The sequence below is a fragment of the Fusarium keratoplasticum genome, chromosome 8 (assembly GCF_025433545.1).
Source record: "Fusarium keratoplasticum isolate Fu6.1 chromosome 8, whole genome shotgun sequence".
Lineage (NCBI taxonomy): Eukaryota > Fungi > Ascomycota > Sordariomycetes > Hypocreales > Nectriaceae > Fusarium > Fusarium keratoplasticum.
This window is the reverse complement of record NC_070536.1, coordinates 2,452,023-2,469,576: the sequence shown is the minus strand read 5'-3', so window position 1 is coordinate 2,469,576 and position 17,554 is coordinate 2,452,023. Positions and strand designations below refer to the sequence as shown.

General features: G+C 52.9%; 6 protein-coding genes and 1 pseudogene across 7 annotated transcripts, besides 1 other annotated feature; 2 read left to right on the top strand and 5 right to left on the bottom strand.

Moving 5' to 3' along the window:
- Positions 1 to 41: 41 nt before the first annotated feature.
- Positions 42 to 1,763, top strand: NCS57_01056800 (MFS domain-containing protein; the record flags this gene model as incomplete). The annotated part of the gene is made up of 4 exons (XM_053060310.1): positions 42 to 195; positions 249 to 736; positions 791 to 1,048; positions 1,101 to 1,763. 4 exons carry the CDS (start codon positions 42 to 44, stop codon positions 1,761 to 1,763), a joined length of 1,563 nt encoding a protein of 520 aa, XP_052910704.1.
- Positions 1,764 to 1,949: 186 nt separating this feature from the next.
- On the bottom strand, positions 1,950 to 3,861 carry NCS57_01056700 (annotated as a pseudogene). Its single transcript has 6 exons — positions 3,815 to 3,861; positions 3,674 to 3,763; positions 3,219 to 3,618; positions 2,805 to 3,166; positions 2,462 to 2,755; positions 1,950 to 2,409 (listed from the first exon to the last, which is right to left on the bottom strand).
- Positions 1,950 to 3,861: a sequence feature.
- A 1,553-nt stretch (positions 3,862 to 5,414) lies between these two features.
- Positions 5,415 to 7,097, top strand: NCS57_01056600 (uncharacterized protein; the record flags this gene model as incomplete). Its single annotated transcript, XM_053060309.1, has 1 exon — positions 5,415 to 7,097. The coding sequence occupies one exon, from the start codon at positions 5,415 to 5,417 to the stop codon at positions 7,095 to 7,097; it is 1,683 nt and encodes a 560-aa protein (XP_052910703.1).
- A 1,011-nt stretch (positions 7,098 to 8,108) lies between these two features.
- On the bottom strand, positions 8,109 to 9,992 carry NCS57_01056500 (DUF4097 domain-containing protein; the record flags this gene model as incomplete). Its single annotated transcript, XM_053060308.1, has 2 exons — positions 8,109 to 9,386; positions 9,435 to 9,992. 2 exons carry the CDS (start codon positions 9,990 to 9,992, stop codon positions 8,109 to 8,111), a joined length of 1,836 nt encoding a protein of 611 aa, XP_052910702.1.
- A 688-nt stretch (positions 9,993 to 10,680) lies between these two features.
- On the bottom strand, positions 10,681 to 11,972 carry NCS57_01056400 (uncharacterized protein; the record flags this gene model as incomplete). Its single annotated transcript, XM_053060307.1, has 8 exons — positions 10,681 to 10,714; positions 10,760 to 11,179; positions 11,226 to 11,363; positions 11,409 to 11,446; positions 11,497 to 11,651; positions 11,700 to 11,741; positions 11,803 to 11,893; positions 11,940 to 11,972. 8 exons carry the CDS (start codon positions 11,970 to 11,972, stop codon positions 10,681 to 10,683), a joined length of 951 nt encoding a protein of 316 aa, XP_052910701.1.
- A 1,060-nt stretch (positions 11,973 to 13,032) lies between these two features.
- Positions 13,033 to 15,524, bottom strand: NCS57_01056300 (uncharacterized protein; the record flags this gene model as incomplete). Its single annotated transcript, XM_053060306.1, has 6 exons — positions 13,033 to 13,585; positions 13,635 to 13,800; positions 13,854 to 14,551; positions 14,896 to 15,051; positions 15,151 to 15,304; positions 15,362 to 15,524. 6 exons carry the CDS (start codon positions 15,522 to 15,524, stop codon positions 13,033 to 13,035), a joined length of 1,890 nt encoding a protein of 629 aa, XP_052910700.1.
- Positions 15,525 to 16,498: 974 nt separating this feature from the next.
- On the bottom strand, positions 16,499 to 17,506 carry NCS57_01056200 (RNA polymerase II holoenzyme cyclin-like subunit; the record flags this gene model as incomplete). The annotated part of the gene is made up of 2 exons (XM_053060305.1): positions 16,499 to 17,295; positions 17,347 to 17,506. The coding sequence occupies 2 exons, from the start codon at positions 17,504 to 17,506 to the stop codon at positions 16,499 to 16,501; spliced, it is 957 nt and encodes a 318-aa protein (XP_052910699.1).
- Positions 17,507 to 17,554: the final 48 nt, after the last annotated feature.

Below are 17,554 nucleotides of genomic sequence, written 5' to 3'. Positions count from 1 at the left end.
GAGCATTCAACACTCGAATCTTCAGTCAACATCTCTACGCAATGGGCCTCAAGAAGCACAACGAGCCTTCGGGCCATGCTCTGGCAGAGGTGCTTCCTCGGGACTCTAAACCTTGGTACCGTGTGCCACATCTTCTGAAGCTCAATCTGTTACTCCTGATCCCACTCATGTCCTCCTCCGTGGCTGGCTTTGACGGTAACTCCCCTCTTCTGCCAAAACTAATTCTGTTCTAACATTAATATCCCCAGGTTCGTTGATGAACGGACTCCAAGCACTTCCATCATGGAAAAACGACTTCAACAATCCCAAGGGCCACACTCTCGGCTTCGTCAACGCCGCCCAGTCATTCGGTTCCATCCTCGCCCTGCCTCTCTGCGGTCTCCTCTCCGACAAGATCGGCCGAAAGAAGACGCTTCTCCTCGGCGGCTTCGTCATCACGCTCGCTTCGGTTATCCAAGCTGCTGCGGTCAACTATGGCATGTTTGTAGCTTCACGAGTCCTGGTGGGCGTTGGTGCGATTACCATCATCCAGCCGAGTCCGATGCTTATATCTGAGCTGTGCTATCCTACTCATCGTGGAATCTACACGGCGCTCTTTTGGACTTTTTACTACTTTGGTTCTATTATTGCTGCCTGGAGCACATATGGCTTGCAAAAGCACATGCCGGCTAGTGTTTGGGCGTGGAGGGGCCCTTCCATTTTGCAAGGTGGTCTTCCTATCCTCCAGCTTCTGTTTGTAAGTTCCACAGCTTGACTCCGATCCGGAACAAGATACTAAAGCGTCCTGCAGTGGTGGAAGCTCCCCGAGTCCCCTCGATGGCTTATTGCCAACGACAGAAGCCAAGAGGCCAGAGCTACTCTCGCGACATTCCACACTGGCGGTCACGAGGATCACCCCCTTGTCACATTTGAGATGAATGAGATCACCAGAGCTCTCGAGATTGACAAGGCGGCCGAGGGTGTCAAGTGGACCGCCCTTGTGGCAACACCTGGTAATAGGAAGCGAACCTTGATCACTTGTTTACTGGGCTTCTTCTCTCAGTGGGTTGTAAGTAGCCAGATGATCTCTTAATGTAAATGCAGGCTGACAAGGGCAACAGGGTAACAGTGTCGTCTCTTTCTACCTTACTCTAGTTCTCGACACTGTCGGAGTCAAGGACCCCGATACCCAGACTCTGATCAACGGCCTACTGCAACTCTTCAACTTTGTCGCTGCCATCATCGCAGCATTCTTAGTCGACCGTCTCGGTAGAAGAACCCTCTGGAACTGGTCCGGTATTGGCATGCTCATTTCATTCGTCATCTGGACCATTTGCTCCGCCAGGTTCACTATTGAGAACTTGAGCGGGCTGGGAGTCGCAGTTATTGTCTTCATCTTTGTATACTTTTTCCACTACGACTTGGCATACACGCCTCTTGTCTTTGCTTATCCCACCGAGATTCTACAGTACTCTATCCGGTCCAAGGGATTGAGTCTTGAGCTTGGTATTGTGTACGGCTCACTTGTGGTTCTATCGTTTGTCAACCCTATCGCACTTGATGCTATTGGCTGGCGCTACTATATTCTCTTCTGTTGCATCACGGCTGTTTCTGTTGTCGCGAACTGGCTTCTTCTCCCTGAGACAAAGGGCCGTTCTTTGGAGGAGATTAGCGAATTATTTGATGGACAGGATGTTGCTGGAGCTGCGAGGGAGGCCACGAAACTGGAGTATGGAGATGTCAGTCACATTGATGAGAGGGATTTCTCCAAGGCGGATGAGTAGAGTATGGTTGAATGGGGTTACAGTAGGACGACAACTTGACTTTGTTGGTATCAATGACGGCTACAAGAGGTAGAATCAGGCACAGTATCAAGGAGAACAGTGACAACATGGCTTCATACTCAACCTAGGGTATTAATATATATCTATAGCTCCATATTCAAGAGATAAATTCACCTCCCCTACTAACTATTCACTTACCGCATCCCATTCCGCCCGAAGAATCTCAAGGCTAACCTGCAAATTCCTCGACTCCGCGCTCCAACGGCCCAAAACGCGCATCGCCTGCTGAACTGAAGCCTTCCACCCCGGCGGCATGGCTATTGAGTTAACCCTCGCCGCAGCAAGGAGACACAAGGCAGCTCCAAAGGCGATGCGAGCCGTGTACCAAGTTCCGTGGTGTCGATGGTGGTGAGTGGCGTCGTTGATCATCCCCATTGAGGCTTCCAGACAAGTAAACGCCAGGGGTTCAATATCCTTTCTGTGCTTGATAAGCTCGGTCTGGGGCGCGTGGATCATGAAGTAGAGGAATGGTTGAAAGATCCAGGCTTGAGTTGTGAGGTATCGACTTCTAACGTGTAGGCCGAGCTCGTTTGTCGACTCGAATATTGGTTCTTCAACCTGAAGGGCTTTAGGTAGGTTGTTTACCCTGTGATCTTAATATTAGTAATTTCCTCTGAAAATGCCGTTTTGTTTCCTACCAAGCTGTTACTTTCTGGTCAAGCTGTTCTGCTTGTCTCTGCGTAGTAACAATGTCCCTCATCCAGGTAGTGGGCGATTGGCCGTATAGAGTCCAGATAATTTCATTGCCGATTCGTCGTAATGATGTTTCTGAGAGGTAATACATCCAACTATTCAGCTGTGAGCGGTTCCCAGGCGATTTATCATCCAACTCAGCCGGGGAGGTGGAAGACTCTGGAGGATGTGGAAAAGCATAAGGGAATGGGAGGTCTTCTAGGCCAGAACTCGTCACGCGAAGTTCGTTTGCCAATTCACTTGGAAGGGTTAGATGTTAAAAAATCATTCATGGGTTAGAAAACATACCATTCTGACTGCATACAAGACCAGTATAGCCTTTGAAGCAGCCGTCCCTCGTCCGTCTGAAACTCATTGGGAGAGAAAGACCTGGACTGAATATGTAGCTTCAGCTGAAGACTTGCCTGGCTAAATTGTAACCAAGCAGCGACCGGGCGGATCGAGTACATCTCGTATACACCACAGAAAAAGTGACATTGTGTCGACAATAGAGATAGCGGTTGATTACTGAGTATTGTTCGACACCTAGCAAAGCAATTTTCCCCCAGCTGTCTCGAGGCGCCAACTTTGCCAGGACTTGCTGGGGAATACTTATCAAAGGTGGAGGGCATGTAGGGTGCCGAGATGATTCCAAGCGCACACGCAATGAGCTTTGAGATGTAAGTCGCAGTGAAACTTGTTGAGGTTGAGAAGGGTACTTACAACGAGTGCGGCCTGGACAGAATCTCCAATACCGTGTTTAGTACAGTCCTCAGCAGCCTCAGCGAGAGTTGCTGGGTCCAGAATGGGATTCTTGGTGTGGACATTTGCAAGGAAATCCTTGATGGCTGATTCGATGACTAAAGAGCTTGGAAGGGCATCTTTGAAAATATCCACGCCGGTTGAACTCGAGACCTGGCCATGACTTCTTGAATCGATGGGTGAGGTCCCTGGGTTGGAAGGAAACTGGTGGTTGTCTTGATGTATCAAGGCCAGAGATCGGCCGTGGAGTTGTAGTCCAAGTCCTTCAAAGACGGGCCATTCGAGGATTCCTTCTGCAGCTGGATACTGTGCTGTAGGAAAGACGGAGGGCTTTACAGGGGTTTCTTCAGGCATGTCGTTTCTGGTAGGCCATTTAGCTACCCTAGCCACGAATGGTGGATGTGTGAGTAACCCACCTTTGGCTTGCAAGCCCATCGAAGCGCTCCTCCATGCGCCTCTCTAGATAGTCAAGCCGATTAATAATGTGCAAGCTTGCCGAATCATAGCTATTTACAGCATTTAGCTACAAGTCCACGGCTTTTCTCCAGATTTCGTACTTGGAAAAATCCGAACGCAGCTCCTCGTAGACGCAGGTTGCGCCCACGCTGAGGCAGAAACTACATGATGGCCTCTTGTTGTCGCATTTGCTCTTTCGGCCGCGACAGACAGTGCAGGCCGTGACTGAGCGCCTTCTTGGGTACGAACTCTCTGTTCTCTGGCGTTTTCTGATTTGCTGGACGGGGTTGGGCGTTGATGATTGGGATGGGGTGGAGTCAGTCATGGTAGGGTCTGGAGAATTGGGCTGAGGATTTAAAGAGCTGGATTTACGATCATCTTTGGCTAGAATGAGAATGGAATATGCAAAGCAGATGTAAAGATTTAGACGAGAGAATGGGGCAGCAGACGATCAGTGGAGATGGTTCGTGCAATCAATTCAATTGACCTGAGGTTGTATTAGAGTCGAGCACAAGTTAATTTACCCAAGGCGGTGAAGCCGAGCAAAATTACTAGAGTCAAAGAGTAAGTGACCCATGCTCCCGGCTCCTGAGGGTTTTTGAGTTTCCTGGTGGTTTGCGATGGAGTAATCTTGGCGTGGGTGAGTGAGTGACCGAGGTGCAGCGTGAGAGGTACGGTACGTCAGTGGCGGGTCTAGAGGGAAAGCATGCAGGGGAATTGCAGGGCGTATTATTTATGGAAGGTTGAGAGTAAAAGAAAAGGGAAAAGAACGCGGTGTGTGTGGTTTATCCATTCCAACCGTGGCCAAGTTGTCGGTAACACATGGGGGCACTTAACATCCCGGTCTGCCAGGGGGCGTGATTTGTCTCCGAGGCACAAGGCACAAGGCACAATCAGAGGCAGCCAGTGGTGAAGCGGTGGATAACCAAGTCTTCGAACACTAGGGCGTGACAGAATAAACGGCACGTAAATGCACTCTCCTCTCCGCTCTGCCTCTGCATCCGTGGCTTCGGCTTAGTTAGGCACGCATGGATGGGAATGGCTATGACTATGACTATGACTATGCATGGGATGGGTAATGGATGTCAATATGGATTGGCCATCAATGACTCTCTTATCCCCTTTGTCCCTCTTTTGCCATGTCCTCGTGCCACATGAGACTCTCTCTACCTCCACCCATCCATTAGGTATTCACGCCCCCATCCATGTCACTCCTCCTCTCTGCAACCCTCCCTCTGCATCTCCGTGCAGCACCTCTTTCCAGTCCATCCGTGTCGTCTCGTCTCGTCGTGTCTGTCTTTCCTAGTGCCAGACATTCTGTTTATTTGTTTTGCCCATCCTCCTCTTTTTTTCTAACCTCTCGTCATTGTCTTGTCTCGTCTCGGTCACTCCCGCAAAACATTGTCTCTCCCTCTCTTCACAGTCAAGCTGCCTGAATGAAGTCTGCGCATCAATCAATCACTCTCGACAATAACAAACCTCCAGCGGATGGCTCCCATGTGATACATCCAGCCTGACTAACTTGAACCCACCACCAACTTCGCCTCCCGCCATAATCACTCTATCTATTATTTCTCCTCTCCCGTTCTCCGCAATCCTCTTTATCCCTCGAGTCTAGTCCGGCAGCCAAACAAACAAACATTACATCACAATCAACCACTGCACCTTGCGCTGCGCATCCGACAAGTCCCGTCCGTACTCATGGTCTCCACACTCGAGCCGCCGGCTTCGTCGTCGCTCTCCCGCCGCGGTCCCTCGTCGGTCGTCTCTCGTCAATCCATCTCGCGAACGAAGCGCTACAATCGCTCCCACGCCGGCGGAACCTCGTACGCGCCCCAGAATGACTTTCCCGTCTTTGCGAGCAGCGGCGACGTCGAGATCATAATCACCGCCCGAGAAGCCGCCCCCGGCGCCGCGCCCGTCCAGAATCGCTACCTGCTTCATCGCCATACCTTGACGCGCTCCAGCGGTTTCTTTGAGGCCAGCACCTCGAACGAGTGGTCCCGCGCCCGAGCTCTGCCCGCCGGCAACGAGCTGTCCCGCATCGGCGAGGACGGCAGTAGCCTCAATGGTAGCGACGACGGCACCTCGTCGTCCCTGATGGGAGGTGCGACGCCGCCCAGGAAGAGATGGAGATATGAGCTAGACCGAGGCTCAGGCCCCAATGACATACCCATGCTGGTTCAGAGAGACGAACGAGAAGATTCCAATCAGTCCATCTTTGGTCCTGCCTCGGCACCACCCACAGTCAACTCTCGAGAGTCTCGATCTTCGCTCGCCCGCACAAAGCTCTCGCACTCGCACTCTCGATCGCTTTCCAACTCGTCAACCGCGAATGGCTTCTTCCGCTCCGTCGCCAACCTCAGCCTATCTTCGAACCAGCCTCCAGCCCCCACGCTCTCCCAGGCCGATGAGGACCTCCTCCGCGACTACGACAACCTCTTCCGGATCTTCTACAACTACCCGCCCAACCTAGACGGGGTCAACGTCGCGGATGCATATGTGCAATGCAAGAGCCTCCTCAACCTTGCGGACCAGTACGACGCCCTGGCAGTGGTGGGACCGCGGGTCGACCACCACATGCTCCAGTTCCAGTCCCGTCTGTGGAAGCAAATCGCCAAATACCCCATCTCCTACCTGCGGCTGGGGTTCCTAGCGCGAAGCAGGGTCATCTTCCAGGAGGCGCTGATCCACGTCGTCGGGCAGTGGCCCATGGGAGAGCGCAGCCTGCGGGCAGCCCTGCCCGACATGGTGCTGGACATAATCGAGGACAAGGTGGAGGAGCTCGAGGAGACGGTAGGCCGGGTCGAGGGGCGTCTCTTCCGGATCGGGCTCACCAACAGCCGCGGCGAACGTGTCGGCCCAAGCAACAATTATCTAGACTGGCTCGCCGTGAGCCTGTTCCGCCAATGGGTGGCTGACAACACCTCTCCGCAGCCGCAGCCGCAGCAGCAGCCGCAGCCCGATCAGCGCCGGCGGACAGCAGCAGCACCTCCAACGTCTCGCGATGGAGGCCGCAGCGTCGCCACTCTTCCCCCTGCCGCCCCGCCTCTGACTTCTGTCGGTCGCGCATACCGCACCCTGGGCTCGAATAATCCCGCGGCCTTTCTCGGGCATGATGAGTGCAAGAGGTTTCTCAAGTTGACCCCGGAGCTGTACAGCCGGGAGAACCTCCGCCGCTTCGAGAAGAGGCTCGACGAGCTCAAGGCCATGGCTCGAGAAGTTGTCCGACCTCTGATGGGGAGCAACCTCGAGCTCGACATGGGCGGAACGTCCAGGACCCCCGACAGCATCACGTATCTGACCTGCACCAACGTCGGGACGAGAGACCTGCCCTGGCTGATGATGGATGATCCGACCGTTGGCCTGCAGATCTCCAATTAATGTCACCGTCCGGAGTGATTCCGGGGGTCCTCTGGCGATGTCACCTCGGACTGCATGTCATGAAAAAGAAGGCGAGAGAAAACAACGCTTCATTTCGGTTTATCTCGCCTCGCCTCGACAGACGGACGGACGACATGCTTCGACAATATGCAACGACTTTCTTCTCTCTATTGCAACGCGCCACGACGTTATGTTCTGATTTTTTTTTTCTTCACCTCTTTTTTCTCTTTTTCTGCGGATACCCCCCATGCTTGGACATATTTGATGATGCCCTCTGTGTCGGTTTATTTCTTGTTACCCCCAAGGTTGGCACTTGTGCTTTTATGTTGGCTGTGTATTTATGTTGGTATGGTTTGTCTTGTCTTTACTTTGGTCAAGGAAATCAGGTGGTTTATATATACATAGGGATAGGATAGAGATGTGTTTGTCTGGATCACCGCATGAACTGGTTGGACTCTCAATGACTTTACTCAATCTTGATCTTGAATCTATCTGTGCAATGCATTCACATCTTGTTGAACCAGTTGTGCTTGTGCCTTTGTGCATGCTGTGACAAGTAGGGCCATTGGCAGTGTCATATCACCAGGCCGTGCTTGGGCTGCGAGGTAATTAGACTCTTCCACGTAGTCGCTGCATGCTGTAGGCATGCTGTAGGTGTATGTATGTACTTGGGTATGGATGTAAGGTATATGTGTATGTACGGTAGGTCGACCCAATACTATAAGACGATGCTTGCAGAACTCGTGACTCGTGTCATCCATGGGTGCCATGATGCATCCATCCTTACCCTACCTCCACTGGGCTGGCCTAGACAGCAGCAGCCATGCAGGCTAGTACCAACAATCCCTGGGCAGGCATGTTTTCTCATTCATTAATCCATTAATCATCAACGAGCGATATTGCTATCTCGATCCTTCTAACGAGCGGGTTCATCTGGCCCCTCTTGGGGGACCTTGCACACAAATCATTACCTTTTTCGCCCCAACGCCTAATGCTCAATCCATCACATTATCACTCTTCACCCACCAAGACATCCTCGTCCCCAGACACGCTACTCACATCCATCTGCGAGTTCCCATCTCCCTTGCGTCCCCGGGTGCGTCGAGCAAACGGCCCGCCCTCGTGCGTCACCTCCAACCCTCGCCCGCGGATGTCTTGCGACCCCGAGACCGTCTGCGCAAAGACGTGGCCCTCCCACGACGATGGGTACTGGAGCTTGATGGTTCCGCTGATGGAGTTGTGCTTGGACTTTAGGGCTGACAAGGCCGGTGTCTCATCGCCAATGGCGGTTATCCAGAGGGGCTCTAGTATGGTTACTTGAGAGGTTCCGCTCTTTGTGTCTGTTTCTAAGGCTGGGCTTGTTGACCGTTCTAGGACCGGTAGGATGCGGAGTTTGAAGTCTCCCGATTGGGACTCGAATCTTGCGTGGGAACTTGCTGCTACCTCGGCTGTGATGTCTCCAGATGCCGTGCCGACGTTGACGACGTAATCCCGAGGCGGGAGTGAATCCTTGGGCTGACTCAAAGGCTCGTGAACCTCGATTTGTCCAGAAGCAGAGTGCACGCGGAGTGAAGCTGGCTTTTCACCCTCTGCTGGCTTGGGTCCGACATTTACAGTGATGTCGCCCGAGACGGTGTCAATGTCTAGGAGGTCGTATAGCGGATACCACCCCTTGACTTTTCCGCTGGCTGTGTGGATGTTGATCTCGCGGGATGACAGCGTATAAGGCACTGCTGCTTTCTTGGGAGCCACGGCTGGCGTGTTGATGTGTCCAATAGCGCTGCGGATAACAGTGCTCTTCAGGACCTGCAAGTCAAAGCCTGCCTGGACGTCGACGTTGAGATGAATAGTATTGATCTTGAGGGCATTGATGATAGACTTCTGAGGCACCCAGATAGTTGCTCGGATCTGGATGCAGGGTGCTTGACTCGAGTCCCAGTCTATCGTATCCGGCGTGATCATCTTGAACAGCTGCGTCTTCTCATCAAAGTGGACATGAACTCCAAGATTCTTGTCGTTGGAGATGACCTGCAGCTCAATGGCCGCAGACGAGCTATCCTTTGCAGGTTGCAGGATGACTTCTCCAGAGACGTGAGGTCTTGCGCCTCTATGGCCATGATCCCTTTGAACCGTCTGTACAATCTCGAGGTTACTCGTACGGTCAAATCTCAAGGCCGTCGTGGTCTTTGGAAAGTTGTGTGGAGTGTCGAGGCATATCCGTGAGGGATTCCATGTGAACTCGCCGTGACTCCCAATAGGGCCATCGTTGATGTAGTCGGGAGGTTCCCACTGCGAGGGTCAGCAACACTACATATGCACGAGGAGTAGAAGACCAACATCAGAAGAGTCATCAAAGAAAAGACCAAGCAGTATGATGACGACGGATAAAATGACAAAAGTGCCAAGAATGGTTCTAAACTTTCTCCGCAGGTTGGTCTTGGCGACAGACGTCTTCAGTCGTCTCCAGCGTGATGGTTCCTCATCGGGAGGACTGCTCATGGACTCGGGCCCATGAGACAAAAGAGGCTGTTGCTCCTCTACCCGAGGATACTGCTCCTGCGCTTGACCCATTGGTGAAAACGTCGAGTAATTTGTCGAAGAAGGCGAGTAAGCAGGAGGAGCCTCGTGCTGAATCGAAGCCGAAGCCATAGGTCTGCTCTCCTGATGGTCACTGGAAGATGCGCCGGCATCGCTGTTTAATAACCGTCTCTCCCTCTCTGCCTCCCACGCCTTGGACTCGCGGCTCGCAAGGGTAGGATCCTCTACGAGGATATTCGGCACTAGGGGCCGCGGACGTGATGACGCCGACGACGCGTGGAAGTAACCATCAGTAGGCGACAGGGCCTCGGACTCGTCGTCGGCCGAGTAGAGGTTGTCAGAGTATGGGGCGGGCATTGTCGCTCGCTATAGGGCTGAAGGATGGTAGGGCTGATTGGGAACACGGGCCTGGCGTGATGCTATTCGCGAGGGCTGCAGCCGTGGGACGAGAGCATACGTGGCCCAAGAGAAAGAAAGGGAAATCCTGGGGTTGAAATAGAGAGGGGAAAAGCAAGAAAAATGGTGTTACTGGGATATGGATGTTATCTGATCATGTAAGGATTGTAGCCGATCACGCTATGGCTGTTTGCGGGAGGTGGTAAGCATGAGCTTCATGAATTCAGTGACCAACAACTCAACCATTCAATACAACAGTAATATTTGAGATATGTGCATCATATGAAGACGATATCAAGACCATCATGATACAAATGACAACTCTTCAATTCTTCAAAATCATCAGGCTCGTCTTGACTCTTCAAATCTCTCAAAAAGTTGTTATCTCCAAGGATATCTCCCCTACAAAAGTTCCCCCGCCGCCTCAGTGCATCAAATCACACACACACCACACACACCCCCGCAGCTGCATCCCTCTCAAGCGACGGACAGATGCGTAAGCCGTGCATCAAAGGCCGCGAATGGCTGACGAGGACACGCCTTGCTTGATTTTGATGGCCTGTTTTTGCAGATTTCCAAGTTTCGAGTTGATCATATCTCTACACCAACTTTCATTGTCCTGACAACAACTGCATCTTCAACATTGTTTCTAAACTTCTGGTTTTCTTGCATAGATCGAGTACCTATCACAATTAGCAGACAACACCACGCACAGCAAACAAACTTACACTGGCCAATACGCGTGAATCCCCGTATCATTCAGCTCCCTCCTAACATCAACCAAAAACAGCGTCACCCTCTCTCTATCCCACCCATGCGCCCTCGTGAGCGGTGCCATAGTAAACGCCTCAAGTCCACCCTCTAGATTCGCCCTGCTCCAAGCCCCGAGCTCTTTGAGTCTCTTGTCCTTTGGCCATGTGTTGATTGGCCATCTACGTCGTGTCTCGACGACGTCTACGAAGCCTGTCGCTGCGAGGACGTCTTTGAGAGGGGGGATCTCTTGGTAGGGTCGACCGAGCTTGACTGAGGCTTCGTACATGAGCTGGAGACAGCGGGGGAGTGCTTGCGTTGGTTGAAGGGTGCCGTCATCTGAGGAGAGGAAGAGGTCGGCTTCTTGGAGCTCGACGTAACCTCCAGGGTTGAGGTTACTGGAGAGTATTAGAAACAGCTGGATAGGATGCCTCAGATACTTACTCGTAGATCTTTTTGAGATAGTCGGGCCAGTTTCCGATACTCGATGTCATCATTCGACTATGGATGTAGTCAAATGGGGCAGAATGATTCCACTCCTCGTCGATATCATCAATAAAGAACTCCACATTGGGAGGCACACTGGAACATCAGTCTAACTTCTTGACGATTGCAATTGGCACATACAAAGTGGGCTGTATAGGCGACAAGTCGACGCCAACGACCTAAAAACACTTCAATATTTAACTCAGGATATTTGGCATGCATTGCTTACATGAGTTTCCGGGTGCTCATCTCCAAAGTCCATGGCCCAAATTCCTGTCCCTGTGCCAAGGTCGAGAACCCTCTTGACCTCAGACTTGGCTTTATTCGGCGGCGCGAGACCGAGGCTGTCATCAAAAGTAAGGAGAAACAGGTGATGCTGGAGATCTAGAGCCCGTTCAGCTAGTGCTCGTCGTTGCTACATGTTCCGCATACCTAGCCGTTCGGCTTCGAGTTCGTCATTAGGAAGGTTGTATTCTGAACTCATGAGTATTCACTTGATTCTTCAGAGGCTCAGAGGAAGCTTTAATGGACTCACTCCCGTCCTTGTATCGATGATATGTCCTTCCATTCTCACGTCTGTAGTCCACAATCGAACTACTCAGACTCTGCGTCGACGAGACCGTCTCCTGCACTCTGTTAGCACAACCCAAGATTCCATAAACAAATACGTACCTCCCCAAGAGAAGACTCTCCATCTTCAGTCAACTGTCAGTTCCCAGAGTTAGCAGTGATTTATGGTGTAGTGTCTGGATAAGCCACCCACCGCCTCGTCGGGCACAATCTCCGCCTCAGGGTGCTGAGTCGCCATTTAAACACAAAAATCAAAGCGAGACTTTTAATCTCTATGAACTTGTTGAAGAGAAAACTCGGGAAGAAATGCAAATTTTAAAATACCTGTTCCCATAAGAACCATGCTTGCCCAGACATACCCCTCTTCCCTCTCCCCACAAGTCGTCTCACATTCGGACAACCTCGCATATGTACACAGCATGTCTCCAGGACCAACAGAAATACCCGCTCTGCAAAAAATGCACACATGTCGTGTTGTCTTTGCAGGTTTGGGTCCTCATTCGCCGGCCCCGGCGCCCCGGGCATCCGCTCGGTACCGAAGTGCCGGGACGGAGGGGAGTGGGACCCACACTTTGCACGGCGCGGCGCGGGCCGGTGAGGGAATTGAGAGCAGAACGCATCGCATCGCATCATGCCGTGAGAGACCGTCTGCAGCATGAATTGGCCAAGGGATTGGCAAATTGCAACGGACTCGAGCCTCCGAGATAGACACTTGCATTTGGTGGCCACAACATTCATCACAGTCGTGACACCATACCAAACGTCACAATCCGTCATCAAGCAATATGGAATCAAGAAAAGCTCAGCTTCGATTGCGAGATCTCCCTAGCCTCGCCTTGGCCCTGCCTCTATCTCGAGCAACAAAAAGAAAAGAGGTATGTCATCCAATTCTAAAAACCGCCGACTCCAGCTCCGCCAAAGAAAAATCCGAGAAACGTTTGGCGGTGTTCCCATCACCTCGTGGTGTGGTTGCTTAGTTTTTCATCCACTGATATATCAATCCCTTTCCCAACGCCTTGATATTTCCCCCCGTCGTAACGCAATGCCCGTCCTCCCGCTAAGATTCCCCGCTTGCCTAAATGTCAATGTGAAAGTTGCGTGCGCGTGTGAGTGTTGGAGTGTCGGCTCGTGAGAGTGTTGGGGAGAGACCCCCTGAGTCTTGTGTGTAGTTGTCGTCTTCCAATCGGGTTCATCCTCAACTCAAGCCGAGCATTCTCTTCGAATTCTCGTACACCACCCAGGTGATGCTCAGAGCGGGTGCAACCTTGAGTAGGTTGGGTGTTAGACCCTTGTAGAGACCTCGGTAACCCTCCCGTTGGATCGTCTTCTTGGTTACATCCCAGATTCCCGTGTATGTCGCAGGGTGCATGGCTGTTCCTTGGGTCTGAAGTCGTGTTCGCACCACGTTCAATGGATAGACAACACTGGCTCCGAAAGCTCCGGATGTTGCACCGATGATTCCGGTAGCGATATTCCCGGGTTTCACATCGTCTTCGTGCACACCGTCGCGCTTCGCATAGTAGCTCTTGTAAGACTTCTTGAGCAGCTCAAATGTGCCCATGTCGATGGCACTGTAAGGAAACATCCCCACCAGTCCCATAGTCAAACCTCGGTAGCATGCGCGAACACCACCATCTGCGTACATCTTGATGGCCGTCTGTCGGACCAGGGCCACACCCTGAAGACCGTCCTTGACAGTCTCGCACTGTAGTCGAAACTTGAGGGTATCAAGTGGATATACAGAAGCCCTGCACACCTGTCAGCTCGTTCCAATCCAAGACGCAAACCACAACATACTGCGCAATCATGCCAGCGAGACCACCCGAGGTGAATTTGGACCACGAGCTGAGCTTCTTGGGATCTCCGTGGCCCTCAAAGTTGGCGAGGGCCCGCTTGGCCGCTTCGTATGAGCCAAACTTGATGGCCGTCTCTGGCATAATCTTGACCACATTCAGGCCATTTCCTTGGCTTGTCAGCGTCTGAGACTCAATCGCCGACGCTGTTACCGCGACCTACCTGCAAAGAGACTCCGGACGCCCCCTGACCTGACAAGATCCCGGATAGCATCGCTGAATGGTTTCGCGGCATTCTTCAAGGCGGCAATGGGACGCCCCTGCTTGAGCGCTGCGCCCGCCGTCTCGGCGCGACTAGTCGTATTAACTAGCAGATAAACCTTTAATCGATCGAGAGGTGCAGTAGCCGTCCGCGACACCCCGCCGGCGATGGCACCCGCAACAAAGTAGCCTGGATCAGGTACAAAGTCTGTTAGTCTATACTTCTTGTGCACTGTTGAGACTCCAGTGGTGTGTCCATGGGTGCCATCGCCGACGTGCTGTGATAGGGATTCGGCCACTTCCGGCGGCGTCTCGGTAGCCGGGTCGTCATAGTCGGGGTACGGGACCGCGGCAACGGTGGCCATGTTCTCGGTCGCGTCTTGAGGTTCGTCATCCAATATCGAGGGGACCGCTGCTTGGGCAGATATCGTCCGGTCGGCAGGGGGCCTTGAGCCGTCGAAGGGGAATGCGACTCGGAGAAGAGAACCGAAAAGGGTTGAGAAAAGGGAGCGGAAGCCGTCCGTACCTAGACCCTCTAATGTTTCCTCGCTCACAAGTGTGTCTCCTTCTGGAGTCACGCTGACCACTGAGTAGTAAAAGTCGAGGACGGCATGGAGCTGGGAATCGTGGTCGTGGGGGGGCATAAAGAGGAGGAAGTTTCTGAGGCAGCATGATTAGTGAGTGGCTGCTATGACTGATCTGGGCTTTGCAAATAAATAAAAAGGCGAGATCAGGAAGAAACAAAATCTTGAATAGCGCCGAAGGGCTGCAGTCGAGAACAGAGCATATCGCGATCCGGTGCGAGCTCGGGCTTGGCACATGACGTTATGAGGTTTATCCCCGCCAAAATGACTGAGGGTCAGTAGCCATGAGCATCATCTGACGGGAATGGGTGAATGAGACGCGCAGATGATGCAGTGGGGACGACCAGGGCAGAGTTTTTGTCAAAGAGAAAGAAAAAAAAAAAAAAAAAAACAGAAAATATGGAAAATGGTGTGACTAACCGCCATTCATCGAAGCTGACGTAGCCGTCGTTGTTGAGATCCATGTCGTTGAAAAACTCGGCGAGGCGGCGGTTCGACAATGTGAGACCGGCGTTCTTAAAGGCCGTCTGGAGCTCCAGCTTGTCGAGCTTTCCGTTTCCATCCTTGTCAATTGCCCTGAAGAGGGCAAACAGCTGCTTCTCTGCCTTTTCGACAAACTTTCGAAACTCTAGAGTAAAGAGAAAAAAAAAGTGTGAGCTTGCTTGTTTGTCTTACGGGTTGAGCTGCCGAGCGAGCTCCGGAGGATCGGGAACTTCGGGCGTAGAGATGGAGATAGAGGCATGCGCACCTTCGTATTGGATCTTTCCATCGCGGTTCTTGTCCACCTCGTCCATGATGCGCTTGAGCATGTCGTCGGCGTTCTTCATGGCTGCGATGGCCCATCAGCATGTCATGGTCCGTCTCTTTCAAGCTCCCGCTCGCTTACGATGATCAATCCTCCGGAGCCCCTTCTGCAGGCCTTTGAGGTCCAGCTCGCCCGTCTTGTCGGGCTCGAGGCTCGTCCACAGCTCCTCGACGCGGGCATCGCGCGAGTTCTGCGACTCCCTCAAGCCATCTCCGACTTCGCTAACCAGCTTGGACACGCTCATGACGAAGGAGGCGCCGGCGGCATATCTCGCCGGGAGGTAGATGTCCGGCGATTCGATGTCCGGGGTGGTGATCGAGGGGCGGTCGCAAGAGGAGTCGTAGTCGTCGTAGTCGTCGTCGTCGTCGTCGTCGACAGAGCGGAAGAGGTCAAGGTGCGGCGACGGCGATTGTTATCGGGGTTACGGAGGGGACATGGCTGAGCTGGAGGACGGGAGATAGCTGGAGATCCAATGGGGATGCCAATCGACGAGGGTTCGGGAGAGGGTGACCAGGTTGTGACGTTTTGAGGTCCACGGGGTAAAAGAGCCTGAAATCCAATCCAATGCAGTGGAGAGCACATGCCGCAGAGGCCCCATAGGTTAGGTGCCGTAACAGGGCGTCAGGGCCCCTAAAGGCCCTCCCGCTGCCAACGCCGGGGGATTCAGGGAAGCTCGGCGATCAATCAGAGCCCTTGCATTATGTCTAGCGCCCCGGAAGGACCCGCCGACCTGGCAGACAAGTCGCTCTGTCTCGGCTCAAGGGCTTTGAACGAATTTCTTTTGCAGGCGAAATATTCGCTTAGCATGCACTTGGACATGCTGTTAGCCCGTCTTGTTCTTCAATTGATGCCCTGCGGTCGGATCCGGAGGCGTTTTCCCATCCCTGCCTGACCTGCAGTTATTCCCTGTCTCTTTGATTGGTTGTGTAGATCCGAGGTACCAAGACCTTGAAGTGGGAGCCCGGTGACATTTTGTGGCTGGTGGTGGCGTTGATTGATTCGATTCAACCATGGATTCGGATTCGGATCTTATCAAACACCATCCAAGCCATCAGCCTTATAGCGCAAAGTATGCCAATGTTGCATTCTTGATCTATATGCCACAGTACAAACTGGCCCGAGACACCCAAACGCCGCATCGATGCTATGTATGTATAATTCCCAAACCGTCCAAACGCTTCATGTCTCGTTCCTCATGTCATCCATGCTGAATACTGCTTACTTATCCAAACCCCGAGCCTTCACAAACCGGTTGATTTGCTCCCGTGTGAGCTTGTCGTTATATTGCTCGTAGCATTCGTAAAAGGAAATGATCTCCTGCGTGGCGTCCACCATGGACGCGATCTCTACGTTGCTCTCGACCAGCCAGGCCGCGAACCTCTGCACACGCGAGACTCTAGCCTGCTGCTGCTTCTCTTTGGGCTCTGCAGGGCTAGCATCCGAGAATCCAGTCTGTGAGGACTGTCCCTGGGCTCGCAACAGCGCTTGCTGAGCGGCCGCGAGACCCGCGGCAGCCGCAGAGCCAGAGCTTTGTCCAGGTGCCGAATTATTAGGTCGAAGCACCAGAGCCAGCAGGATAGCCACCAGTGCAATAATATGCGGAGCGTATAAAAGGGGTAGGTCAGTCATGTAGTGGTCGTTAATGACTGACCGGGCCAGCTGAACCTCGTCCTCCACCAGCGACAGCTCAGATCGCAGAGCGCTGATGCTCCGGTACGGCTGGTGCACAATGAGCTGCGACCGCATCTCGCTGATCATAAAGAACTCGCACTCGCCCAGCTTGGACGTGTCGATGGCGACGAGGTCTCCCCACATCTGCCGGGCCTCAGTCACGATCAACCTGATGTGCTGAGGCGACTCCTCCATCTTGCATGCCAGATAAATAGCGGTCGCGATGACAAGGTATGGGTTCGTTCGGCGGATCTCGACTTTCGAATAGAATCGCTTCATGTAGACTTGGGCCGTGGCCATGGACTGCTGTCGGATCGTGAGGCGCTTTGCTAACCGTATCAACTCTGCAGAGAAGTCAGCGACGATGTCCATGCAGCCCGGGGCGAAGAACGCACGTTGATTAAAGTAGATGTTTAGATGGCGCTGCTGCGGGAGCGGGAACATGCGGACGAGTTCGGCGTTGTCGTCTTCGAGTTTCTGTCGCATCGTTACCAGCTGATCCTTGGTGAACTGCCAGAAGCGACGTTGCGTCGACTCCCAGTAGTTGGCCGACATGGCTTCTCGAGACGCGCCCGTCAAGGCGTCTTTCCGGCGAAGCTGCGG